The sequence below is a fragment of the Rattus norvegicus genome, chromosome 9 (assembly GCF_036323735.1).
Source record: "Rattus norvegicus strain BN/NHsdMcwi chromosome 9, GRCr8, whole genome shotgun sequence".
Classification (NCBI taxonomy): domain Eukaryota; kingdom Metazoa; phylum Chordata; class Mammalia; order Rodentia; family Muridae; genus Rattus; species Rattus norvegicus.
The window spans coordinates 47,146,614-47,174,545 of NC_086027.1; the positions used below are offsets into that span (position 1 = coordinate 47,146,614).

General features: G+C 44.5%; 3 protein-coding genes across 15 annotated transcripts in view; 1 reads left to right on the forward strand and 2 right to left on the reverse strand.

The window, feature by feature from the left end:
* Window positions 1–653: 653 nt before the first annotated feature.
* Coa5 (cytochrome C oxidase assembly factor 5) lies at window positions 654–14,111 on the reverse strand. Of its 2 annotated transcripts, none has more exon segments than NM_001195488.2 (3): window positions 654–4,250; window positions 12,379–12,462; window positions 13,872–14,059. In NM_001195488.2, coding segments are annotated over 3 exon segments (225 nt in total). In that variant the 5' UTR covers window positions 13,971–14,059; the 3' UTR covers window positions 654–4,208.
* Unc50 (unc-50 inner nuclear membrane RNA binding protein) lies at window positions 14,110–23,097 on the forward strand. 5 transcript variants are annotated; one of them, XM_006244737.5, is made up of 6 exons: window positions 14,110–14,282; window positions 15,232–15,515; window positions 16,590–16,710; window positions 20,441–20,580; window positions 20,656–20,757; window positions 21,774–22,079. In XM_006244737.5, exons 2-6 carry the CDS (start codon window positions 15,236–15,238, stop codon window positions 21,908–21,910), a joined length of 780 nt encoding a protein of 259 aa, XP_006244799.1. In that variant the 5' UTR covers window positions 14,110–14,282; window positions 15,232–15,235; the 3' UTR covers window positions 21,911–22,079. The 5 variants fall into 5 exon arrangements, with proteins under 5 accessions (XP_006244799.1, XP_038938928.1, XP_006244798.1 ...); XM_039083000.2 differs by lacking the exon at window positions 21,774–22,079 and adding an exon at window positions 22,806–23,097 and having other exon boundaries at window positions 14,148–14,427; XM_006244736.5 differs by having other exon boundaries at window positions 14,154–14,337.
* Window positions 22,616–27,932, reverse strand: part of Mgat4a (alpha-1,3-mannosyl-glycoprotein 4-beta-N-acetylglucosaminyltransferase A) — a 113,349-nt gene continuing 108,032 nt past the window's right edge. For all 8 annotated transcript variants that reach the window (XM_063267508.1, XM_063267509.1, XM_039083970.2 and 5 more), the window contains one exon: window positions 22,616–27,923. In XM_063267508.1, coding sequence (XP_063123578.1) covers window positions 27,897–27,923 — 27 coding nt within the window. In that variant the 3' untranslated portion in view covers window positions 22,616–27,896. The remainder of the gene's footprint in view (window positions 27,924–27,932) is intronic.

A 27,932-nucleotide genomic window follows, 5' to 3' on the forward strand; every position in this document is an offset into this window, starting at 1 on the left:
GCCATTTTCTCAATTGAGATTACCTCCCTTCAGATGACTTCAGCTTGTGTCAAGCTGACATAAACATGAGGTATGATGGGAGTCAGGATGAAGGTGACATGCCTTAAGTCATTTGATGACACTAAACATTCTATCTCCTTTCCTCTATACTGGTTATATTTAATACTGAAAATTATTTAAATCCAGCACTAGAAAGAAAAATCTGAAAATGAAATTTAGAAAAGTGGGTCAAGAAGATAGATGAGTGGGTGTACGTGCTTGTCACCAGGCACAAAGGCCTGAATTCCACTCCAGGACCCCTACTGTTCTCCAACTTCCACATGTGTGTGGTTGCATGCATATCACACTTCCTCAAAAGTGTAAAAACAACTGACAAAAATGTATCATCAAGGAACACGATGCTTAGGAATAAACAACCAAAAGGAGAAATGTAAAACACTGAAAACTTTACATTTTTGCTGTGATTAGACACCAATAAATGTATCTTGTGGGTTGGAGGAGTTAATGGTATTCAGATGTCTGTACTCAGGAGGTTAAATGAAGTCTCTATTCAAATGTCAACAGCACCTTTTCCTTTTAGAGATAGAAAAATATATATCCTGAAATACAGATTTCCAAAGAGTCCCATGTACATCAAATAATCTTAGAACAAATACTTTCTGATTTCAAATTTTTATTATAGAACACTTTCTGATTTCAAATTTTTATTACAGAACAAACATTTTCTGATTTCAAATTTCTATTATAATTCTCCAGTAATCAAAGCAGTGGCGTTGGCATGAAGGCAGACAGAGGTCATGGAAGAGACCAGGCTCAGAAACAGCCCCACCATGCACAGCGGGATGTTTTCCCACCAAGGGCAACATGCAAAGCCAGGTATCCACATGGGTAGAGTAGAAAGTCAGACCTTACATCTCACACACAAATGAACTCAAAATATACCAGAGAGCAAAGCTAAGAGCTAAAATCAAGTTTCCTAGGGCAAGCTGTAGTAGGCTCCCTTGGGTGGGTTAATGCTTTTGTGGATGTGACTACCAAAAATTCAACCAGAGCCAACGACCCAACTATTAATGGGCAGTGGACCTAAAGAGATTTCTTCAAACGATATATAAAGAAGGCCACCAAGCATATAAAACATGTGACATCAGTAGTCAGAGAGATGGGAAGCAGAAGCACTAGCAGATCTTAACACCTACTAGAACAGCCACTAAAAAAGAGTAAGACTCACAAGGACATGGGCACTTCTAATCTCTGTGCACTGCTGCCAGGACATACAATAGTGTGGTCACTATGGAGACTACGGCAGTGCCTACTAATAACAGCAGAGTTACCCTAAGACATACAATCTGCTGCGTGTATGCTAAGCAGGATCCGAGGGATATTTGTATATACATGTTCACAGCATAGTCAGGAGCTCCAGGGTGGGAACAACTGAGGTACCCACGGCTGGATGAGTAGGTAACAAGAAACATACAGCATACATACAACACACACTAAAGTCTAAAGTACTATTTGTCCTTACAAAGGAAACTCATACATGATACAAGCCTTCACGGCATTCTGCTACATGAACACGCACGCACACACACACACACACACACACACACACACACACGCACTGAGAATCTATGTATACCAGGCACTTAGGGTACTCAAATTCAGAAACAGGACAGAGAATGGTGATTGCCATGGAGAGAGAGTATGCCAAGACAGGGCAGGGAGGGAGGACCTGGCAGGGGCTGGGAGTCATTAGATGGGCTCACTGGGCATTTTCTGAGGTGGATGCAGAACTGGGCTGCAGGCCAACTGCACTGCACTGTGAATGTGCTCATCACGATACAGGCATATCTACATACTCACTATTTCTACTTAATTTTAAATATGGCCATGAATAAAGGTGTGTAACATTTTGAGAGCACAGGCCTACAGGTAAGAGGTAAAATTTAAAAATTCTTTAGTGAAGACATAAGCTTCTGTAAGTCCAGGTTAGGAATGGTTTCTTAGGATACACTGAAAGAAAAAACACATTGTTATTTTCCAATATGAAAACTGCTCTAGGCAGGAGCAGCGCCGTGTGCCTTCTGGGAAGTGAGGCGGTGAAAATGCTCACTCTGTGTACAAGGCTTTGGGGATTCCTGGCCAGCCTGGGCTAAGACGCAGAAAGGCAATATATAAAAATAAAAACTGTGCTTCAGAGAGCATCAAGACATTGAGAAGGGCAAACCACAAGTTGAGAAAAAAAAAATGCCAATTAATCTTTAAGAGATGAGTTGACCGTAAATAAAAAATCCTACAGAAAAACAGAAAGATAACCCAGCTGAAAGGCAGACTGTAGCCTGAAATAAACATTCTGCAAAGCAGCATAGAAAGCCAATGAACACATGAAAAAAAGCTCAGATTATTAGACATTAGGGAAATGCAAACCAAGATCCCAATCAGATGCCTCTTCATCTCAGGCAGAAAGTTGTGAGGGATGCTGGAGCCTAGATCCCACGAGAGCAGGAAATGGTGGTAAAACCACTGTAGGAAGTACAATTGAGGCTGTCATAATATGACCCCGGAGCTCCCCACTAGGGTCTGTACTAAATCAAACATTTCGAACTTTTTCACAGATGTTCATAGCATTAGTCAAAAGCCCCAAAGTAGAAACAGCTCAGAGTTCCTCTGCTCGCTGGAAGAAGACACACACGGTGTCTGTATACACGGAACACTATTCAGCAGTAATACATTACGGACTGATGCTACCTGAGAATAAACCTTTAAAACTTAGTAACAGAACTCAGAAAAGACCGGACTATGTAATTCCACTCGTCTAACAGATCTGGAATAGAGGAAAGACAGAGTGTGGGTTTCTGGAAAGGATGAGACTGTTCTGGAAGTAGATAGTGGTGACTGCCACCTGCTCCAGGAGCACTCTAAAATCCACGGGATTGTATAATTCAAAGTTCAATTATGTTATATGTGACTTTCTCCAAATAAAGCTCTATCTAGTCAAATGGAGGCATTTCATACAAACACATTTTACTCTCGGTTGACATTGAAGCACTAGTGGGAGGTGTGGCTCAGTGGTCAAGCTTTCTAGTATAGAAGGCGCACTACAGGGGTTGGGGATTTGGCTCAGTGGTAGAGCACTTGCCTAGCAAGCACAAGGCCCTGGGTTCGGTTCCCAGCTCCAAAAAAAGAATAGGAAAAAAAAAAAAAAAAAAAAAAAAGAAGGCGCACTACTCCACACTGCACGCAGACACCATGTTTGGGACACAGGCGGCAGGATTTAAGGGTGCAGTACCGTGCACTCCCAGTGGGGGCAGTATACAGAGCAGACTTCAGTGACACCCTAGGGAATCCTCACAGCTTCAAAACTTTTAACAGCAAGTGCACTTTCCAGTGAACTACGGAACAATATGGAAGCTATAATGACTTCAATGGCAAGAATCACACCAAAGATTTAGTCCTGATGGCTCTCTACTGTGTTAAGTGGTAAAAATAAAATGATCAGGGTTCTAAACTTTCCTAGCCACTTCATGTCACTGACATTTGTTATCTAGAGTGAATATCTGCTACATCATTTGCTGCAAGTTCCAGTGTTTAGGGATGAGGCCCATAACTCATCCTATGTTACTGTGAATGGTGTCGGCACAGTACGGGAAGACCATGATCTAGCCAGGATCACCAAGGGTGGGGCAGGAGCATATGACCAGAAAAGACCAGAGTTCTTCAGGAGGGTATGATTGTGGCCCAGCTCACACTCTTCTTTTTGGAGACCAGACCTTGAGGCTGTGGACTGTGGCTACTATCACCCCTTTATGAGGAGAGGGCTGGCCTAAAATTGAAACCAAGAAACAGACACGAGTTGGAGGAGGCTGACAACAGATTCTATGTTACTAACTATGCTGATTTCATGTGGCCTCCTGGATGCACATACTGTGTAATCTGATCAAGAGTCATCCTTGAACACACTCTCTCCATTGGGCAATTCACAAAACACAGTAAGTTCTTAACCCATAGTTGTTCAGTATCGTGAATCTTCTATAAATGACTTTAACCAGCAGAATCATTCAGAAACAGCATTGATCTGTTTTCTCTGGTGTACTTGGGAGGCCCAGAGGTTGAACAGATGTGGCAGCTACTGTGCTTCCTACTTTGATTCTTTTCTGTTAAGGACCAGAGAAAATTCTGAGTGGTTTTCATCTTCGTCCAACATGACATTATCAATATCCTTTTCTTCCTCTGAATCTTGATCTGGCATCCAACTGAAAACAAGCAGACAGACATTTACTCACATCTGGAATAACAGACACACTCTGGTAAGGGATGTCGGTAACTTTATGAAAGGAAACAAGCTTCTAGAAAACTCAGCTGAGCATGTGGTTAATGCTACAGCCAGCATTCAGGAGGCAAAGGCAGAGAGACTGAGAGCACACAGCTACGAGAGCTTGTACTAACAAAAGGAAACAAAACGTGCAAGCCACCAGAGAAAAGTAATGGACGGGGCACTACAAACAAAAGGCCAGCCCCAGTGAGGGCTGGCCAGTAAAGACCGACCTCCTGTGAAACTGAGCTTCCATGTTTGTTTCAAGTACACTCAATGCATGTTCTAGCAAGCCTACCTTTGCAAAGTCACATGTACTGGGTATTTTTAAACAGCAACTGGAAATATTCATGACACGATCATGGGATTAAAAATCCTCTGTTTCCTCCTCCCAGGCTGACCCTGAGTTCCTTTAAGCTCACAGTGGAGCCACTTCCTTTCGGGCACAGGTGGAGGAGAGTCTGAAGCTAGTATAAGGCAGAAGTCAATAGAGCTGTTCAGAAATATTGTAGCAAGGAATTATTTGAGACAGGCCTTATCAGTGAGTCTGACAGAGCACCACTTACAGCACAGCATAAAGCACCTACAAGCCTTTGTAAGAATATATAAATTATCTCTTTTTCTATACTACATACTATATACTATACTGTATTGTACTGTACTGTAATATACTATACATCAAACCCAAGGCCTTACCCACGCCAGGCCAGCACTCAACTGCTGAGCTACATTCTGTCCTTTTTATATGCTTTTTTGATAGGATGTCAGGAAGCTGTCCAGGCTGGCCTTGAACTTACTTGATAGCCCAAGAAGGCCTAAAACCTATTGTTCTCCTGCCTCAGTCTCTTCAGATAGCTGGCATCACATTCTGTACTACGGGCCTGACTGAGAGCCCTACTTTCAAAAACAAAATTCTCAAACGTGGGCTCATACGAGGACTTGTGCTCTGAAACAGAAGAACTGACCACATGGCTCAAAGGCATGTTCTCAGCTTCTCTCATGCCCAAACAGTGGCACTCCAATAGCTAAGTGTGTCACGGGGCACTTCGGAAGAATCATGGTATGTGTGATGGTTTGTATATGGTTGGCCAGGGAGTGGCACTATTAGAAGGTGTGACCTTGTTGGAGGAGGTGTGTCACTGTGGGCGTGGGCTTTAAGACCTTCACCCTAGCTGCCTGGAAGTCGTCTTCCACTAGCAGCCTTCAGATGAAGATGTAGAACCCTCAGTTCCTCCTGCACCATGCCTGTCTGGATGCTGCCATGCTCCTGCCTTGATAATGGACTGAACCTCTGAACCTGTAAGCCGGCCCCAGTTAAATGTTGTCCTTATGAGAGTTGGCTTGGTCATGGTGTCTGTTCACAGCAGTAAAACCCTAACTAAGACACATGGTCACAGCCTGGAAGAACAGTGTGAGAGTATGATAGAAGGCCTGCCTCTTCCTGACATTCAAGTCACTGACATTTTAAATTCAGAATTATTACAATTACTCAGAAGTGGCCATGTCTGCCAGAAGACCAGGAGGCTGCCCACAGACTCTCAGCTTGCTCTGTTCCCCAAGACTCAACTCCTCAGATCATCCGTTGCTCTGCAACAAAACAGCAGCTGCAGCCTGCCTGCCCACTGACCACAGCTTCTGTGGATCCCACAGACCATTCCCTCCTAACCTCCCACTTTCACTGTCATGGCCCTAGCCTCCAACACCGACAGGCACTCACTCCAGTGAACACATCAACTGAGCAGGCTGGGAGGATGCTCTCTGAAAACCCAGACAGGACACAGAAACCAAGGAACAAAACACTCAACAAAGACAAACACAGAAATCAGCACCTAGACCTACAATTACCCCAAACTCAGATGCCTAGATGTCTGCATAGAAACACAGTAACTGCCAGGGCAATATGTCTCCACTAGAGCCCAGCTGTCCCATCACAGCAGGCCCTAAATATTCCAGCATAGCTGAAGCACAAGAAAAGGACCTTAAAACCAACTATATAAAGATCACAGAGGTCCCTAAAGAGGAAGCAATAAGTCCCTTAAAGATATCCAGGAAAGCAGACAGTTGAAGGAGACAAAACACTTCAAGACTGAAAATGGAAACAGAAGCAACAAAGAAGACACAAACCGAGGGACTTCTGAAAATGAGAAATGTAGTCATTTGCACAGAAACTACTAAGGCAATAGGATACAAGAGATGGAAGAGAAAAATTGCAGGCATTGACGATCCAATAGAAGAAATGGATACATCAGTCAAAAAAAAAAAAAAAAAAAAAAGTAAACCTAAAAAGTCCTAACACAAAACATCCAGGAAATCCAAAGTGCTGTGAAAAAAACCAAACCTAAGAATCATAGGAATAGAAGAAGGAGAAGAGTCCAGCTCAAAGCCCAGAAAATATTTCAACAAAATCATAGAAGAAAAATTTCCTAACCTAAAGGAGATGCCTAAAAAGGTATAAGAAGCAAACAGAACACTAAATAAATACCAGAAAAGGAAGTCCCCTCAGGACTGCCCCCGAATCTTTTGCCTGCCTGTGGATCCCATTCCCATTGTCTGGCCTCGTGAGAGAGGAGGCACCTAGTCTGCAGTGATTTGATGTTCAAGGAGATACAGGGGGCGGGGGCTCCCCATTCTCAAAGGAGGAGAGGGGAGAATGGGAGGAGAATCTGTGTGAGACACATCACTGGGAGATGTGGGGCTGATGCTGAGATGTAAAATGAATAAATCCATTAATCAGAAAAAAGATCCCTCGCTGCATAATTAAACACTAAATATACAGAACTAAGAAAAAAAATACTAAAAAGCTGCAGGGTGAAAAGACTAAGTAACACAGGCAGACCTATTAAAATTATACCTGACCACAGACACCAGCCCAGACTACTATACCCAGCACAACTTTCAACCAACATGGATGGAGATTGCAAGGTGAAAAGACTAAGTAACACTGGCAGACCTATTAGAATTATACCTCCTTTCTCAGTGGAGACTCTAAAGCCATCAGATCCTGGGCAGATGCGAAACAGACTCTGAGACCACAGATGCCAGCCCAGACTATTATACCCAGCAAAACTTTCAACCAACATGGATAGAGAAGAGATATTTCAGCCCCAATGTGAAGAAAAACTCCAACCTAAGGAGGTTAACTACACCCATGAAAACACAGAAAGTAAATAATCTCGTACCAGCAAAACCAAAAGACAGGAAACATATATATACACCCACACAACCACCACAAACAACAATAACACTAACAAAATAAGAGGAATCAACAATCACTGGCCATTGATCTCTTTCAATATCAATGGTCTCAATTCTCAAATAAAAAGACACAGGCTAACAGAATGGATGTGAAAACAGGATCCCCCACTTCTGCCGTACCCAAGAAACACACTTCAACATCCAGGGTAATGGATTAGAAAATGATATACCAAGCAAATGGACCTAAGAGATAAACTGGTGTAGCCATTTTAATATTTAATAAAATAGACTTCAAAATTAATCAACAGAGATGGGGAAGGACACTACATACTCTTCAAAGGAAAAATCCACCAAGATGACATTTCAGTTCTTAACATCTATGCCCAAAATATAAGGGCACTCAAGTTTGTAAAAGAAATACTACTATTGCTGCTTAAATCCCATATTGAACCTCACACACTGACAGAGAGAGACTTCAATACCGACCAAACTTCATCCAGACAAAAACTAAACAGAGAAACCTTGGAGCTGAGACATTATAAACCAAAATGGACCTAACAGATATTTTTACACATTTCACCCAAACACAAAATATAGCTTCTTCTCAGAACCTTGTAGAACTTTCTTCAAAATTGACCACATACTTGGTCACAAGACAAGTCTCAGCAGAAACAAGAAAATTGAAATAACTCACTGTATCCTATCAAACCACTGCACATTAAAGCTGGATATCAACAACAAACAGAAAGCCTACAAACTCATGGAAACTGAAGAACTCTCTACTGAATGAAAAATGGGTCAAGTCAGAAATACAGACTTTCTAGAATTCAATACACAGCATACCCAAACCTAATGACATAATTGGTACAAGGCATTGTATTGGCATAAAACCAGATATACATTAATCAGTGGAAACTCTGACATAAACCCAAACATACATAGACCACTGATTTTTTTATAAAGAAGCCAAAAAATACACACTGGAAAAAGGCAGCATCCTCAACAATGTGTAGCACAATGAAAGCAATAATAGAAAAGTTCACAGAACAAAATGCCTACATTCAGAGAGAGAGAGAGAGAGAGAGAGAGCCCTCATACAACAACTTAACAGCACACCTGAAAGCTCCAAACAAAAAGTAAGCACATCCAAAAGGAATAGGCACCAAAAAATAACCAAACTAAGTCAATAAAATAGAAACATAGAGAACAATACAAAGAATGAAACAGAGTTCTTTGAGAAAATCAACTAATGGCAGAAAGAAAAAACATCAAAATTAACAAAATCTGAAATGAAAAGGGGAATAACAGAGGACACTGAGTAAGTCCAAAGACTCATACGGATGTACTTTAAGAACCTGCACTCTGGGGGTTGGGGATTTGGCTCAGTGGTAGAGTGCTTGCCTAGCATGCGCAAGGCCCTGGGTTCGGTCCCCAGCTCCGAAAAAAAGAAAAAGGAAAAAAAAAAAAAAAAAGAACCTGCACTCTGGGGGTTGGGGATTTAGCTCAGTGGTAGAGCGCTTGCCTAGCAAGTGCAAGGCCCTGGGTTCGGTCCCCAGCTCCGGGGAGGGGGGGGGGGCGGGGGAGGGGGGGTGGGGGGGGGGGAGAAGAACCTGCACTCCTCCAAATTGGAAAAATCTAAAAGAAAATGGATAGTTTTCTCAGTAGGTACTATTTACCCTAATCAAGCCCTATTTACTTAAGGTGAGAAAAGCAATTTAAATAGACCTATAACTCCTAGTGAAATAGAAGCAGTCATTAAAACCCTCCCAACCAAAAGGAGTCCAGAACCAGATGGTTTTAGCACATAAGTCTACCAGACTTTCAAAGACAGGTTATTGCCAATACTCCTCAAATTATCCCACGATGCAGAAATGGAAGGAATATTTCCCAATTCATTTTCTGAGGTCACAGTTACCCTGATACCTAAACCACAGACTCAAAAACATATGATGAAATTATGAACAGAGATGCAAAAATTTCCTAATGAAATACTTGGAAACCAAATCCAAGAACACATTAAAAAGATCATCAAGTAGGCTTCATTCCAGAGATGCAGGGATGGTTCAATATACAAAACTCAGTAAATGTAATCCACCATATAAACAAACTGGAAAAAGAAGACATGAAAAGGCCTCTGATGAAGGCCTTTGAGAGATCAGGAGTACAAGGGACACACCTAAGCATAATAAAGGCAGTGTACATCAAACCTATAAAATCAGGGATAAGAGTTAGATGTGTACCACTCATAAGTGGACGTTAGGCATTAAGTAAATGATAATCAATCTACAATCCATACCTAACCTACAATCCTTAGGCCCAGAGAGATTAGGTCTAAGGGGATGAATGAATCTCCCTGGGAAGGGGATATAGAAGAGGTTTTATGGGTGGACAGGGGTGGGAGTGGGGTGGGAGGGATGGGATGGGATGGAAAGGTAAGATAGGGTAGAATGAGAAAGGGCAGGGAAGAGAAGCTGGAATGGGGGGGTTAGTATTTGGGGGATGGTGTGGAAACCTAGTGCAGTGGAAATTTCCTGGAATCTACACTGGTGGTCCCAATGGGTACTCCAGGTAATGGGAATATGAAGTCCCAATTAACCATCTCTTCTAGTTAGGCAAGGCTTCCAGCAGTAGGTCTGGTTACATTTAACTGGGTTGTTGGCCGAGAAAGTCCCATGGAAATCTCCAAACCACCCAGGTTGATGCTAAGATAAAGGGCTGCTCTCCACAAACTGATAGCAGGACACCCTCCCTCATTGCAGAGGACAACACCCACACAACTGACTGAACATGGAGGTGTTGTGCTGGTGCCTACACAAAGCCTTCAACCCAACATTCTAGTCTCTTTGGTGCAGGAAAGTACTCCACAGGCTACGAAAGAAACATAGTCACCAACCAGTCACAAAGCCTTCAACCTAAAATCTATAAAATATGTTAGTGCAATGGTGACTCAGAACTTGTGGAAATAGCCAAATCTTATTTGACTTAGAGCCACTGCATAAGAAGAAACCCATGCCCAATGCTGCTTGAGTAACCGAAAACCAGACTAGATAGCCCAAAGACCTAAGGTAAAATCAGACATGACTGGCAAAAACAAAACACACAACAACAAATGATTTCTAATGGTCTTCTGCTCTACTCATAGATTGGTGCCTTACTTAGTCATCATCAGAGGCTGCCTCTGGTTTCCTTCTAATTTGGAAATCTCCATCAAATCGCTCCCTGAGAACTCAGGGGATCCACCGGAAGAGGAGGAAAGCTTTTGAGTCAGGGGGATGGGGGACACCAGAAAAACAAGGCCTCTGAACCAACTGAGCAAGGTGCACAGGACCTCACAGAGACTGAAGCAGCAAGCACAGGGCCCACACCAGGTCCCCCGTGCATATATTCTCGCAATTACCTCAGTGCTTTTATGGAAGACTCCTGACTGTAAGGAGGAGTGGGTCCCAACTCTTTTGCTTGCTCTTGGGATCCTTTCCTCCTGTTGGGTTGTTGTGTCCAACTTTAATATGAAAGTTTTTGCTTCATCTTACTATATTTTATTTTGTCATGTTTGTTTGCTGTCTTAGAAGCCTAATGAGAGACAGAAAAGAAGTAGATTTGGAGGGGAAGGGAGCTGGGGAAGACCTTGGAGGAGTGGAGGGAGGGAAAACCATAAGGCTATAGTGTAAGAGAAAAGAACCTATTAAAAAACAAGTACTCAGAAGGCAGATAAAGTAATTATAAATATGAAAAAAAATGTTTTAGGAAGGAGAAAGAATGCATGCCCAAAAGTCACTGAGGAGATGAATGTAGGAGACTCTCCACGTCAGACGGGTTACACACGGCCAGACGTGGCAGCACACACCTCTAATCCCAGCACTTGTGAAGCAAAGGCAGGTGGATCTGAGTTCTGGGCCAGCCAGATATACATTGTGAGACCTTATCTCAAAACGAAAGAATAAAGGAGGAGTAGAGGAGGAAGAAAGAAAAGAAAGTAGTAAAGAATGTAAAATTGACTGAGCTATGGGTGAGATTTCAGGCAGGTGCCTGACATTTATGCCATGACACAGAATTAGCATTAACTCCTTTACTAATCTTTATGCCTTCCCAATGTTTGGACCATACTTTCAAATTCCTCACAAGCCTAAAAGCTGGAATCTTACACAGCTGACGTAACACAAGGGAAGATAAGAAAACTACACAGGGACAGAAAAATGGTGGAGAGTTACCACTCGGGAGACACAGCAGCATGAGAGCTTGTACTAACAAAAGGAAACAAAATATGCAAGCCACCAAAGAAAATGGATGGGGCACTACAAACAAAAGGCCAACCCCTACATCTCCCTTCTACTCTCCCTGGGTTTTGGTCTCCATCGTGCTGAACTTCTGTTCCGTCAGTTTCTTTATGAACAAAGGGAGCGAGCTCTCGGTGCAATCCCAAAGCCAGCAGACGCAGGCCCAGACCCATGCATGTGCCTTCTTTCGAGGAAAGCTCACATTTCTGGTTCACACTTTTTTCCTTGTAAAGTCTGTTTCTATCAATCTGTTTCTATCCCAAAGACCTGTGTAGACCTTGGTTGCACAGGGTCCCGGGCACTAGTGATGTCATTTGGGGTGCTCCTGCCACCACTTTCACTCCAAACCTCAAACACTGATACTTCCTCCTGGTCATGTAAGACAGAAGTGCCCACACTGTCCTCAGCCTGCTCAGCTTGTGTGCTCGAGGCAGCCACTCCATCAGATAACAAGGTGTGCTGCCCCCGGGCCCCACCTTCATCACTGGAGTCTCAAAGCCCTCACCCAAACCGTATCACTTCGACCAACTTCAGATCATTAAATCATTCACATTCAATTCTATGTCCGGCTAACATAAGCTTTCAAAATGGTTCACTTACCATTGATCTCTTACACTCAAAAAACGAGTACTGCAAAGCTCTACAGTTGCCTTCCTTCAAGCACTGCCGTGGGGACTTTCCTTCCTGTGACAGACAAACCAATATGACCATCTGAAAAACTGTCACACAAAGCGCAAGACCACTGTTCTTTGGAAAGTAGTTCTTTTCTTTTAAAAAGTTGATTTAAGAAAATTCTTAATCCCTTTTTGTTAACCTTGGTGGTTAAAGAAAAACAAATGTAAAGATTATCAAATAATGGAGTACTTTTGAGTCTGTTTTTAAATTTAATTTTATGGGTGTTTGCCTGCATGTACAGGTAGGCACCACATACAGACCTGGTGCCCATGGATGTCAAAAGAGACTACCAGATCCCTGGAACTGGGAGGTATAGAAGACTGTGCACCACCATATAGGGTGCTAGGACCAAATCCTGATCCTCTGTAAGAGTAAGTTGGCTTAACCACTGAGCCAACTATCTTTCCAGCCTCAGAACCTAAGATTTTTAGAACAAATCATTGATGTTTGTATAAGCCTTCCTATGGATGGGAACTGTGAATTGGATGCGTTAAAATAAGGACCTTTCAGTGTTGGTACTAAACTCTGTTTGAGTGTTAAGGGGGAGGGGAGCGCTGGAAAAATGGCTAAGTAAGCAAAGTTCTTGCTGTGCATGAAAGCTCCGGTTCAGCACCCACACAAAGAACGGGGCATGGTGGTGGCAGGAGCCTTTAATCCCAGAACTGGGTAGTGGAGACAGGCAGATCGGGTTAGTCTAGTCAATCAGGTTCACTGACATGCTTTACCTTATTAAAGGTGGAGGGGCTAGAAAGATGAGGCAGTGGGCTCTTCTGGGATCAAGGTCAGTAACGGGAAAACCCTGTTGAGTTCCCTCTGGAGTTTCAACTTTTCTGGCTTCCCAAGAGTCATGAAACCTAGTTCTAAACCTTCTCCCCACTCCCCTTTCTCCTATCTCCCACTGGGAGATATATTATGACCATCTAAGTTCATACCCTAAGTTTCTCTGAGCCCCTATCGTTCCTCGACTGTTTCCCGTATCAGCACATAGTATAAAGGCTTATGTTGAATTCCTCCCAGAATGCAATGCTGCAGGATTAAGATGGGTTAAAGATCGGCAGAGAGAAACTATGGGATACCATAAGATATTTCCATACTCCAGAAGCCAAGGAACCAAAATCTCCACCACAGATCAAGTAGCTATGCAGCGCAGGCGCAGGCGAGTCTCTGGAGGAGAGTGCCCAAAAGTGAGTGCCAGCACTCGGGAATCGCTTCTTGAACTGAGATAGCTGAATGTTTACAAAATCCTTAGGTGGGTAATAAGTTATCTCCCATTTAACACCAGTGAGAACTGGGGATGAGAGCTCAAGAGACCTGTTCAAAGTCAGGAGCGGACGCGCGACCTCTACCCTCGACATGACCTCCCTGGCAGGCCAACATGGAGCCAGTCTCGGCTAAGCTCTACCACCCAGATTCGCTACCTGGAGCACACAGGCCGACTGCAGCAGACATGCACCCAGATCCTCCTTCACGCCCGCACACGCGCCGCCCTCCGGCTTGTCCTCATAATACCGGGGCATGGCGGGGCCCACCGCCCTCACCACACCAGATCACGGCCTTCGGTCACCCTGGACCGCCCGAAAGGGCGTGGGCTACGCCCACTGACAAGCTAGAGGCGAGAGTAGGAGAAATCCTCAACTTCCGGCGGGATTGTGACTCTTCGGGGTATGCGCGTGCGTGGCGGAAGTGCGTGTACGTGACGTAAATACAGAGCGCCGCAAAAGTGCGGGCTACGTAGAGGCAAGGGAAGTGGCCCCAGCGGCGACTGGGCTCCGTACCCGGCTAAGGTGGCGGTAGTCTTGGTCCCAAGGCGAGGCCTCGTGGGCCTTCAGGTGCGGCCTGCTCTGTGTGCGCGGGGTGGCGTTCGTGCCGACGGCCGTTTCCACGGTCAGTTCGCAACCTGGCATCTGAGCGGCTGGGGGTAGGACCAACCAGCGCCCCGCAGCTCAAGTCCTAGGCCCGCCGTGAAGCTGCTGGGTAAATCCAAAGACGCCCGTTTACGTTGGAATCGCAGGATTAGAGCCGTTTTAAGAGTTCTAAGGAGGTCTAGAATTTTGCACAGGAATCACACACCTTGTCACCGCTTGTTCTTAACTGAAATGTCACTGAGCCGTCTATATTTTTTGTTGACAGAGGCTTGGGGTAATGGAGACCTGCTGGCGGGGCGGGGCGGGGCGGAGTGCCGCGGTGTGCTGGTAGGCTGGGCGGTGACCAGCAGTCACTTAGCTTTGGACTAGTTGGACTGGACCCTCCCGCGCAGTTATTCCTCCTACCTGGCTATTCTAGGAGTAAAACCATCAAGGAATGGAGTTTGCTTCGTTTTTGATGTCACATTCTGAATAGCCAGGAGCTTGCTGGCCATCGCTGATGGACTTGTACAAATCAGCTGTGTGTCTTACCTGTTCAGTGACCCTACTTTTAGCTTAGACTTTTTTGTTCTTGTTTTAAAAATCTTGGTCATTAAAAACATGGAATTTTTGAACCAGTGTTCCAGTCATCACACATCCCTATATTGCTTTTATCTTGGCCTCCATTATCAGTAGTAAGCAACTACAGCTGCCAAAGGCTTGATTGACATGAAGGTTGGGAAACCGTGGACTCGAGTTAAGTAGTTTCAGGAGATGCAAGAGAGCATGATACTGCCTTGATGGTTTTAACACTTGGCTGGTCCTTAATCCTTTCTGAAGGTGACAGGAGAAAATGTCATAGCTCTGAGGAGTGTTAGTAGCTAAGCATTACATTTAAGATTGCATCTAAGAGAAATGTTTTCATTCCATCTAGGAAGATGCTACCAAGTACTTCTTTGAATTCTTCGATGTACGGGAATGGAGCTTTAAATTCCAGGGATGCAGCAAGACACACAGCTGGAGCAAAACGCTACAAGTACCTCAGAAGGCTTTTTCGCTTTCGGCAGATGGACTTTGAGTTTGCGGCATGGCAGATGCTCTACCTGTTCACCTCCCCTCAGAGGGTTTATAGAAACTTTCACTACCGGAAGCAAACGAAGGATCAGTGGGCCAGAGATGACCCTGCCTTCTTGGTCCTCCTAAGTATCTGGCTCTGTGGTAAGTGTGTCTCAATTTACAATCAGTATAGTTGAAAAACAAATTGGGGTTTTGGATGAAAGTTTATCTTCTGTGATAATGTAGAATGGGTCAGAATCTTGGGGTGTGTGAAGCTATGGGGTTTGTCTTTTCTAAAACGTTAAGAAGCTGGCAAGAAAGAAAGTGTTCTTCCTAGTGCTGGCTTTGACACACGCCAGAGTAAACTACTGTACCGGGGTGTGCAAAAGTAGGGGATGGGATTCATCCCATAGTTGGGTTTTTCCTTCTCTTTTGAGACAGCTTCTAGATGGGTGGGTCAGGCTGACCTGGCACTTGGGATGCTCTTAACTTGGCCTCTTAATGCAGGCATGTTCTACCACATTGGCTGACTTTAAAAAAAGACTAATATAACCCAAACCCAACTGCGTGCCAAGAAATGTTAGGATAGGAACTATGTTTCTTTTTTTTTTTTTTTTTTTTTTTATGGTTCTTTTTTTTCGGAGCTGGGGACCAAACCCAGGGCCCTGCGCTATCTAGGTAAGCGCTCTACCACTGAGCTAAATCCCCAGCCCCAGGAACTGTGAGGCTGGGAGGTTGTTGTCTGTCTTGTTTGATTTTTGGCAGGAGGAGGGGCACGGGTTGGTTGGACCAGCAATAGAAACCAGTGGCTTGAATAGACCAGGCAAGTGCTCTACCACAGAGCTGCACCCGCAGCTTTCAGAGTAGGGTTCTGAAAATACTGATTGAATTTGAAAAGAACCTTTAAGTTCTCCAGGACATCAACTGGAGTACAGCAACAGTCCCAGTCAACTAGAGGGTGTTGAAGTATATAGTAGGTACCTTTCACATTTACCTGAACTTTAAGTTGAGTGCCGTCTACACAGGTGTTCTGAGTCCCCTGTGTCCTGGTGAACCAGTCCTTGAGCCCTGCTCCTTTCCTGCATTCAGAGGTGGCATTTATTTCGACATCAGTTGCATGTACCTTGTGAGGGTTTTCGTCACTATGTACCACCTCTGCTACACTGGGCGTGTGGGTGCCAGGGACTGCCTAGTACCCAAGAGCCTGGCAGTGAATCTTGTAACTCTTTGTTTCAGTGTCCACCATAGGATTTGGCTTTGTGCTGGACATGGGATTTTTTGAGACAATAAAGCTGCTCCTGTGGGTTGTGTTCATAGATTGTGTAGGTGTTGGCCTTCTCATATCAACTTTAATGTGGTAAGTACCATAAGGGGGTTCATACATACTGCCGAGCCCGTTTGTTTACATCAGAAGTACAGCAGCTAGTGAAAAATCGAACCCAACATAGAGTAGCTGAAGTGACTGGATTGACTGCCAGGATTATTGTAACTCGGCTCCTGTGTCTGTACTAGGTCAGAAAATAATCCGTGCTTACTGTCATTGTAGCAAATCCCAAAACGGTTATACCCTGCTAAATTCTGATTTTCTAATATATATGATTCCATTTGCGTCTGGTTAGCTTTGTCACTACATTTGTCATGGGTACCATTTCCAGCCGCATACGTGCTTTGGTAGTGCTGAGATCCATTTAGATCTAGGAGGTTAGCCTTTGCAGTTTTACTTAAGCATGTTTGAAAAGGGTTTCGTTTTCAGTGTGGCTCCTCTGTGCTGAGGAGAAAGCACATCCAGAGGTCTTCAAAGGCCCACAGCCTGCTTTTCTCTGGGGTTGAGTGAGCAACCATAGTTGGCTATGTCTACACAGTAGGCTAGAGATCTGGTGTTGAGCTTGTCACTTCTCTCAGAGCATGCTCCTGTGCACTTGGCCTCCTGGGCAGAGGGTGGTGATGTAATGAGTGGCTGCACAGAGGATAGAGACTGAGGAGGAAGCAGAGAAAGCACAGTAATCTCAAACAGGTCCACATGCCAACAGGCATGTCAGTGGGCTTCCTTCATAAGCTGGAGTTATTCCATTGATGGTTTTAGGGTAGCAGGATGGTAGACCTTTGGTACCTAGATATGATCACTATTACCATTTTAAACAAAATCACCAAGGCTATAACCTGATGAAACCAGCCTTGTAGTTCCCTTTGTGACTTTTGACTAATAAAGTACAGGGTCTGTGGGTACTGGATACTTAATAAATACTACTATGTCATTAGTCTACATTTCTAAAATCTAGCCTAAGATTAATATTGCTGATATAAATCTAATACTCATTGTCAAGCTACTCATGGGGAAAATATGTAAACTTCCAAGAACAGTTGTTGAAAGTGTCTGCCGTGAGTACAGTGACCTAGATGGCCACAGAGCAAGGCCTGAAGCTGAAGCAACTTTTGTCCCCCAGAGTTTGATTAAGTAGGAACTGGCTTACTGTGCTCTGTACCCTCACCCCAAACATCCCAAAAGTGCCGTAGGAACCAGCACTAGCCATGCTCTGGGGAGCTGTGAGACACGGGATTCCTGTTTCAGAGTGCCCATTTGCAGAGGCTTGTTTATGTACAGCAGCATGCGAGGCCTGAGGACAGGGAACACGAAATGACTGTGAGGAAAGGAGACTTAGAAAGTAGCCTTGATGGAACTCAGAAAAAAAGGACTTCTGTGTTCTTACATATAGTGCGGGCTAGAGGGCAACAGAGAAATGCAGAGCTAGGAGGCTCAGAACAAACAGAGTCAGGTTCACTGTGGGAAGTCCTCAGCGTGGCAGTGACGGTGTAGAGAGGTGGGGTGCCTGGTTCAGGCAGGGGCTCAAGTGAGAGAGGATGCCCAGAGTGGTGTGGTGATAATATAGTGAGGAGAAAAGGCTTCAGAGCTTCCTGTGGGAACAGGATGTGATGGCTAGGAAGTTTGGGCTTAGGAAACTGGGAAGTGAGCCATGCCAACTCAGGCTGGTGGGATGCTTACAGCAGAGGTGAGCAGAGGGAGGGAGAGGACTGGAAACTACAGACTGGCCTGAGAAGTGTCCAACATGGAGATGGGAAAGTAGCCAGTTAGTTGCCTTGACGCTCTTCAGGAGCCAGTGTCTGTCTGTTCCATTGGTTTCAGGGTTATGCAGAGGTGAGGCAGGAGAGTAGTGTTTCCATAGAGAACTTGTGAGCAAGAGAGCACTGGCCACATAGAGTTGTGGAGAGTGAACTTCAGGCTCCCTGCAGTTCCGTTATCATTTGCCTTTAAATGTTCTAATTTATGAAGTTCCTTGTGATTGTTTGTGCGTACAATGAGTAATGATCAGATCAAGGTAATTAGAGTTTCCATCTTAAACATTTACATCTTGTTGGTGTTGGGAACCTTGGAAGTCCTTGCTAGCCAGCACTGACTGTACTGTGATCATTAGAACACCTTGCTTCTCTGCTGATAGCCATAGTCCAACCTCATCGCCCCTAAATCCTTAGCTTCAGGTGACTGTGATTCCATTTCCTGTTGTTCTGAGGGCAGGGTTTTGTTTGTTTGGGTTTTTTTGGTTTTGGTTTTTAGTTTTTGTTTTTTGTTTATGCCACATGTGGGTCCGTCTTTGTGTTCCTGGCTTGTTAAATTGATTTTGTAAATTGAGTGGCAAACATTCTTGGCTAAAACAGTGTTTGGTGAGTTTCAGTTTGTTCAAGTGAAGCACTGTTGCTCTGATGGGGTCTCCTTGGTGGCAGACTCCACAGAGAAGGAGATGACAGTCACCCCCTGTCACTAGAGGTGTGCAATACTAGTTGAAGGTGAAGCAATTTTTGATAACTAAGTGCAGAGTGTTTATTATACTCTGTCATGCTCTCTTGATTTAGTCTGTTTGTCTTGTTTTATACTGTTTAAAATAGGGTCTAAAGTCCAGGCTAGCTTAGGACTCACCATGTAGCCCTCAAAATGTCTACCACCTGCATACTGGAGTCAGAGGCTTCACCACCCGCAGCTGGACCCTGCTTTCTGTATTCAGTATGTACGTGACACACTTGCCCACTTTAACCCCCAGGATTCACATGTAGAACTGACTCCACAAAGTTGTCCTCAGACTTCATACTTTGGCATGTTTCTACATAAATATAATAATAAAAATCATCTAAAATCCACTGACATAAACGACATTAATTTCCACAGATGTTTATAAAATTGTTCCTTCGTTGAGGATCTGGACACTATAGTTTTCTGGAAGATTGGGTTGTAGAGCAGCGATGGAAGTGCACACATGTTCACACACGCAGTATGCCTGGGTGTACCCTTTCCTGTGTTTGTTCTGTTTTTCTCACTTTTTAATGGTAATGGCAGTTGACCCAGTGGGCTTTCTGTTGCTTGACTGGTTTAGATGTCATGTTTTTGGTGATGCCAGTTAGGCTTTTAATGCCTACATATTTATTACCTTGGACCTTCCAACTGCAGGCTTTCTGTACAGTATAATCCATGATTCAGCACATCTGTCAGAGCTACCCCCAATCCTGAATCATCTTCTCCTCCATTCTCAGAACCAATCTTGGTGTCACCAGCCTGTCCTCACCTTCCTACATGTATGTGTTCAGAGCAAGACTGTTGTCCGACTTTCTGGCCTCATGGCCAACATCTTAATCCTTCACCTTCAACTAGTGTTGCATATCTCTAGTGACGGGTGACTGTCATCCCCTCCTCTGTGGAGTCTGCCACCAAGGAGACCCCATCAGAACATTTCAATCAGGCATTTCTTGCATCTGGCAGTGGCTTTTTTATCATGAGTTTAAGGTTGAAGTCACAAAGTAGCCACAGGCACCCTAAGACCTCACTTCCTGCTCTCTCCCTTGCTTCTTGCAGGCACACACAGGTCCCGAGCTGTGCCTTGGGCCTTCACATAGACATTATGGTTTAAAATCGCACCTCAGGTCTCCATTCTCACTGTCCTGTCACAGTACCATACCGGCTCCCCCACTAGAGGCTGTTCCATTCACTGCTGTCTCTAGGATGTCAGTAACATGCTGCAGCAGGAGGCTGGGGACTGAGAGGACCAGCACGCTGCGCAAGACGTTTTCACTTTGCCCTTCAGGTTCATCTCCAACAAGTACCTGGTGAAACGCCAGAGCAGAGATTACGATGTGGAGTGGGGCTACGCCTTCGACGTGCACCTGAATGCTTTCTATCCGCTCCTCGTCATCCTGCATTTCATCCAGCTCTTCTTCATCAACCGTAAGTGCTCGTGTCTCAGTGCTCTCAGAGTTGTTAGCGTGGAGACACTCACTGGGTGCTTTCTCTCCCTGGCAGATGTTATTCTCACAGACACGTTTATTGGATATTTAGTTGGAAATACCTTATGGTTGATCGCGGTTGGCTATTATATCTATGTGACCTTCCTGGGATACAGTGGTAAGTTTTGGTGGAACAGAGAAGGGTGGAGACATTGACAGACACTGCCTGAGGTGTTATGGCTCATTCTTATGACCTCATTACATAAACGCCTCACCTTGTACTTGCCTACTGCCCAGAAGTAGAGTGGACCAGGTGGTGTGTGACATTTGGACATGTAGAAGTCCCTGACTCCCTGACTTACTGTGTTACATGGATTCAGGCTCCATATTATTACCATAGGGTAGAGAAGAGGCCATGGTTATGGCCCTGAAGTAGGTAGAAACATTTCTTAGGAGATGATCCCAAATCAGGCCCAGGGTCTGCTGATCCCAGGCCAGATTTGTAAACTTACTGCTAAATTTCTAGATTCTGTTTCCTGATATGAATGAAGAGAGTCTTAGGCTGTTCATTTAAGAGATGATCTCAAATCAGGAGTCCAACTCAGTAGAAAACCTGCCTGCTCTGTGCAAAGTCATGTGTTCAATACCCCAAACCGCTAAAAGTCTAGTGATGTTCAGACCTCACAGAACTTTCAGCTCTTCACCCGTGTGGATAACTGACTGTCCTTTCCTTCCCCCCACCCCCGCCCCAGACCAGTTTCCCAGGGATCACTTAACCCCACTTGCCTGGTCTTTCTAGTGACTTTTCACCTAGCTGGAAAGTTGTATAACCCACAGCACTGAAGCACTCGCTGGGTCTTGGTGGGCTTTTGGGTGCTCTGTCTCAGAACTACTGAGCGGTGTCACCTTTTGTAGTGGAAACACTCAGATTGTGTGTGTGAAAACAGTGATTGCATAATGAGACAGATCCATTACCATGTGTGCTGACGTAGAAAAATGGAGTCCTGCGGGGGAGGGTGCTTTTTCTAGGTAGTAGTGTTCATCCCTCTGCTCAGGGTGCCTATGAGGTGCTGCTATAGACCTGCAAGCATCATCACAGACAGCACAACGTGCGCTCCTCCTTTGGCCAGTGTGCTAAAGAGAGCTGCTTTCGAGTGTGTACGTCTGTCAGCCATGGCCCTGTTTCTTTTCCAGCATTGCCATTTTTGAAAAATACAGTGGTCCTGCTCTATCCATTTGCACCTCTCATTGTGCTGTACGGACTATCACTGGCGCTGGGATGGAACTTTACCCACACGCTGTGTTCCTTCTACAAGTACAGAGTGAAGTGACAGTGCCCTTAGCTGTCCTGTCTGGTGTTGGGAAGGGATGAGTTCTTGTAAATCTGTAAATAGCTTCAAGATGTAAAGTTTTACAAATTCGAGGTGATATTAACACTTGTCTAGACCATTCCTTAAAACGAATTAAATGTACATTTCTAATAAATATTTTTAAAGTAAAGCTGTGTTTAATTATTTTCACTTGAAGCGGTGTATAAAATATCTGGGGTATAGTAGTGGTGGATAACATACAGCATCTTGTTGGTGAAATGTACAGTCTGTCCCGTTTTTAAAGGCCTTTACACAGACTTGCCTTCAAACTTCAGCAAGCAGTGTGGCTCACACAAGCCCACAGTCCCCTGGGGGACTCTTGACTTGAGAACTGCCTGTGTGCATGTGTGGCAGTGAATGCATGCAGAGATGTCAGCCACTCTTATCAGGGTGGCGGCATTCTTGCCTTTTAAAAAGATCCAAAAGCTCTTGCTCCTGCTTCTGCTTCCTCTTGGCTCTCTTGCCCCTCTGTCCCTTCTCTCTACGTGCTCATGGCTGGCCTCTACTCTATTTCCCTACTTCTCTCTTTCTCTGCCCTACTACCCTCTTAACTCCCCTCCCCATGCCCTGAATAAACTACCTGACTGAGTAAACTATCTGAAAAGCACTGAAAAACAGACTAAACACCAGGTGTAGTAATAGTGCTACAAAAATTCTGTCCACTCATTTGGTTTAAGCCATTTTTATTAGAAGGAATCTTGATTCAACATAGCTTTTCAAACATCTTTATTTCAAATACACATGGACAGTTGTAGCACAGAGACAGTTATGAAAGGCACAGTCAACAGGACATTATTAGGTTTCGATTATAGCAGCAAACTTAAAAATAAATAATCTGCCTTTAAAAATTCAACAGGTACCTCAAATATTACTGCAGTTAATGTTCAACCCATAAAGACATTGTGAGCAGAGGAAAAGAGGACCTGGTACAACCTAGCAAGACTCCAGAACGTCCCCCAGTGTGAAGACAGCCTTGTGGAGGACGTGCACCAACTGAGCGTCTTTGACTCCACTGGGGGAAAGAGGTGTGAGCTTAGTGGACTGGACAGTACTGTCCCAGCAGCTCTTTGTAAGGCTCAAGAGAATGCGCTTCAGGTCCTCTTACACAGCGCTGGAGCATTTCCAATAAAGGGTGGAATGCTACGCAAGCTAAAGGACCCCACTCTGTATTTTGGGATAATTGCTAACTCAGCAGCAGAGCAGCTTCAAGAAGCAGCCTCCTTAGTATCACAAGTACCTAGCTGTTCCCACAACACATGTGTTGAGAGCAGCAAGAATCCCTCTGCAGTCCAGGGGTTCCCGCTGCACTCGCAGTGGCCGCCTGTGTGCCTGCACGGACACTTCCAGTCCTTCTCCGGCCCCTGCTCACACAGGGCCACCTGCTGCCTGTCTGCTCTCACACTTGCATCCTTAGGTAGTGCAGAAACTGGAAAAGGGAGCATTTCAGAAACAACAAAGGTCTGTTTAGCTAGTGATAGAGTACAGGGGCACGAGTAACAAAACCCTTGGGTGGGTTGGTTGGTTTTATTCTTTTGCTCTTTGTAAAGACTGTGGTCATCTTTGTAGCATCATATGTTCACATGCATTAAATTTAGCATATTAATTAGCATAGCATCTATGTTAATATTAATCATTTAAGTCCTCACAACTATCACAGTTTAAGTTTTACAAGCCGTAAATGTTGCTACGTGGCTTGGGAATGCCCTTCCCTGAAGTCTTGAACTGGGACTCGATCCCTCACCATGCGAAGATGACGACAGTGTTTAACCTCTGGGTTCCTTTCCTTCAGTTCTGTTTATTTCCCTCAAGGCTACAGCAGCATGGTTGAATAATAGCAACAATAAGCATGGTATTTTGGGAAACATGTAAATACAAAACCTTGGAACATACAGGGTTTGACCCGTGAGCTACTCAGCTAAGTGATCTTTTAAAAATTACAGCTGTCGTAGCTGAAGCTCTTGCAGGTATGTTCAGCCTGTGGCCCAGGACAGCAATGAATGGCACAATACAAAATTGTAAACTTACTCAAAGCTTTTTAACAGTTTCGTTGTTTTTGTAACTGGACCGTGAGGTTCTTGAGCCTGGACTCTGTAGAGAACAGTGTCCCACTGCACTGTCAGAAGGTTGGACACACCAGCAAATCGACATGACGGTGGGAATTTTTCTTCTTGTTGATCTGATCTAAAATACTGTTCCTCATTCTTCCCCCTACTTCCGGCAGGCCTTTAAGTCAGTACAATTTAGGAGTATCTAGGAGAAGATGCCTACAGCCCACACCTTCAGCTTCATCCTGCCAGTTTTACACAACAAAAAATAACGCAAGTCTGGCTAGTAGTGGAGACGGGTCCTGGCACCAAGCATCCTAGCAGAGAGCCAGGAATAGGGCTTGCTAGGAACAAGTTTATTCTTATGTCAAAAGCCATCAGTCAACTGGGCATGGTGATGCACATCGACACTTGAGGGGCAGAACTGGGAGAACCAGCCTGGGGTGCAAGATGAGACCTTGTCTTAAAAACCAGTCACTGCAGGCAATCACATATGAAGCCTTCTCAGGACTGAGATTGTTACTTTTTACAAAACACAAACCTAGCCACGTACAGCACTGCCAATTTCTTACCCACTGCTGCACATCAGAAGCCTAGGTAGGGCCCCGCTTACAAAGCTGCAGGGAAGGTTTACCCAGCTGACTGCTCGCCCAAGCATTTCCATGTCCAAACCGGTTAAGTGTCTGGGTCAAATGGTCCTGTGGCAAAAGGTCTGCAGCTCCCACTCAGTGGGTAACAAAGCCTCTGGCTCCTTAAGGCAGGCCCAGCAATGCTGTTCAGAGTTCTACTGCTGCTGTCTCTCACTTGTACCAGCCTGACATGACTCTCAACATTGGATCAGCCACTGACAGGTAATCTCCCTTTTGTTAAGTAACAAGACATGACATGGTCACAGTTGTCGCTATACTCAGAAGGGGAGGAGGATATTATACAAAGTCATGGGAGGGGTCATTCTTAGAATCCTGCATATGACAGATACACACTTATTAACTGGAAAAACCTTTGCTAACAACACCTCTTTCCACATAAGCAAACTTCCTTGAGAGACAGCACTGTTGAGAACTATAGTTCTTGTAATTCTGAAAGACTAAAAAGAACTCTAATCTCTCAACTTTTCCTGACAGCTTTTGAAATAATCTTTTGCATGTAACCAATGACATTTGTTCAAACACACTCTGACGGACATAACACACATCTAGGCTACAAACTAAATCATCCACCTGTATTCACTTCTCATGCTTTTCAAATGTACCTCTTGGGGACACTGAAACAATGCATGCTGGGAAGAATCATAATGCTAACATGTAGCCAGGCAATTTTGGCCGTCCCATCAAAATACACACCTTCACCTGTACTACCATGAATCCATAGGTCTACTTTTAATCACAGCAGCAGGATGCATCACTCCTTTCTAGAATGCTTATATTTATGACCAGCAGAACCATGATGTCAGTGTCCCATATTTCTGGGATCCAATATGGTGGCTGCTGGCCATGTGGCCGCTGACCACTCCAAATGCTGCCAACATGGGCACAGAACTCAACATTTCATTTCAACAGATGTGTGGCTTCTGTAGAGGCCAGCACCACTCTAGAGTCTGGAGTATCTGAAATACACTGGTACCAACCACCATCTACTTCACAGAAATAATTGGTACTGTATTTGGCACTTTTCCCATTCACTGTGGGTGAAGGTCCGTTGGTTGCCCACAAGGTGGACACCTTGCAGTTCTAAGTACTCTGGCTTCACCTCCTCTAGTCTTTACCTTCACAAATCTCCAGGGCTCCCACAAAAATCTTGCTTGGGCCAACCAAACTGTTTCTGATAGTCTAGTGCTGAACTGGGCACAAAAGTGAGAGCAACTAACACTGATGGATCAAATGAGCACCTGACGTGGAAGACAGGAGAGCTGGCCTCCAGAGCTCGGAGTGTGTTGGAGAACACACACCACACAGAATGAAGACTAGACACGGAGTGTGTGTGCCCATGCATGACAAGATAGCAGGCAAATAGTGCTCGGAGAGAGATGTGAGCAACCTGGCTAGTTAATCCACTCATCCAGATGCTAAAAGAACCTGCCGAGGCTCAGGCATGTTCTAGGCACTGGGAGTAAGCGCACAAAGGGAAAAGGGATTCCTGGAATGAAGGAAAGGACTTGGCTAAGAGTCCCTACAGGCAAGACAAATGAGAGGAGCCTGGCGGGAGGACAGCTCAAAGACCCACGCAGGAGACAGTCAAGTGACCCACTGGATTTTCAAAGCTCTGAACTTGCAGCCACTGAGAAAGCAGAGACCTAAAAGGGCCCCTGCATCCATCCGCATGGTTTCAGTCTGTTACCCTGCTGCACACTTGAGTGTGGGAAGATAGTGCTTAAATTTTCTAAGGATGTGCTTGTGGGCACAGGGCAAAGGAAATCAGAGAAGAAATTAAAAACTTGAATAAAACACCATGTTTACAAAGTTTACAAAACACCAAGAAAAGCTTCAGCTGGGCTTTGACATGCACAGTAGTGTTTATCTACGTTTCCCCAGTCAGAACATACAAAATGGCTGCTGCTTTGTACTGTGTTCCATACACTGGGCAACTGAGAAAGTTCCAGGGTGGAGGCCACCAGCTGGGAACTTCCACACCTAGGCCCCCACACCTGCTGGGCATGCGCAGCTCCTGGAGAGCCAGAGAAGACTGGCAACTTGCCCGGCCTTCCTAAGTGTAAGAGTAAAGCACGTTTGCCAACTAGCCCTTCTTGGGACTGCACACGCGTTCACCCTTGCATTCAGGACATAGCAGAGCAAACATGCTGTGGAAACCTAGAAGCGCTACGGTTGTCTTTCACCAGAGCCCCACATAACAATGTTGGTTGTAAAATTATACCCAATATGACTCATCCAACAGCATTACCCAGGAAACATTATCTGAACGTCAAAACCCACCACAGGTCTATAAAAGGACCAGGGAGAAAAGAAGACAGTGTGTCTAACTACTGATTAAAGACAGAGCAAAAGGGAAAGGAGTCTCGTCACCCACATGGAGGGAACTATGAGGGGGTGAAGGAGTGTATGGAGACGAGGCAGGGCCTCCCACCCGACACTGACAATCACACGGGTTTCTGTGGCTACACACCACACACAGTACAGTAATATAACCCTCCAGAGGGCTCTGGTCTTTTAAAATCTTGATTGTTTTTTTAGGAATGACAAATGCCTCTGAAAATATTTTGTTCAGAATTGCTGTGATTATAAAAGTACTTCAAGTTAAGAAACCCATCTAGAACCAATCTGGAATGGCAGTGCACTGGAAAAAAATGGCGTTGATCTAGAATGTCTGCATCTACAAATAAAAATATAGAAGGAACTTAAAAAAGCCAGGAACCGCTTCTTCAAAAAAAGGTGTTGATTCAAAACTTTACTGCACAAAAATATGTACTTCTTAAGTACTTCTAATAAATTAACTTCATAACATCTTCATGTGTATTTATATATTTATATTTATATATATATAACATCCCTGATCGTCTATAAAAGAGGGTCTATAATAGTAAAATAAGTGAACTTCAAAAGTACCCCCTTCACAAAATGTATTTAACATCAGTTTTCTCAAATTTTAAGGAATGTAACAATATGTACAACTCTTGTGTATTAGTATAATACCAAAATAGTCTCAGGCGTGTTACCAGGCTGTCAGAATTGTAAAATGTTTGTGTCAAGTTCAAATTTGGAGGACAGCCTCGTTTCAAATGAATGCAGTTGTCGGTGGGAAGGGTCCCTGCCCAAGTGGAGATGGTAATCATCTTATCTACAGTAGGCTTCACGAGAGGTAGTGTTCAAGTCAGAGCAGAAGAGGACGGCGTGCTCAGTATCTTTAATCAAGAGTCACAAGAAAGGACGTGTTGGTTTCTAAGCAGATCAACTGGTGACTTTCTTAATATGAATCTGAAATGC

Bases quoted from the DNA above. Each gene is read 5' to 3' on its own strand.
- Coa5 (XM_063267658.1), bottom strand. From the start codon at position 13,970: ATGCCCCGGTATTATGAGGACAAGCCGGAGGGCGGCGCGTGTGCGGGC. The intron at 12,463-13,871 runs GTAGCGAATCTG...TGTCTGTCACAG, and splicing joins AGTCGGCCTGTGTGCTCCAG to GAAGGAAAGTCCCCACGGCA. The intron at 11,075-12,378 runs GTAAGTGAACCA...GTCTCTCATTAG, and splicing joins TTGAGTGTAAGAGATCAATG to GCTTCTAAGACAGCAAACAA.
- Unc50 (XM_006244737.5), top strand. From the start codon at position 15,236: ATGCTACCAAGTACTTCTTTGAATTCTTCGATGTACGGGAATGGAGCT. The intron at 15,516-16,589 runs GTAAGTGTGTCT...TCTTTGTTTCAG, and splicing joins CCTAAGTATCTGGCTCTGTG to TGTCCACCATAGGATTTGGC. The intron at 16,711-20,440 runs GTAAGTACCATA...TTTGCCCTTCAG, and splicing joins CTCATATCAACTTTAATGTG to GTTCATCTCCAACAAGTACC.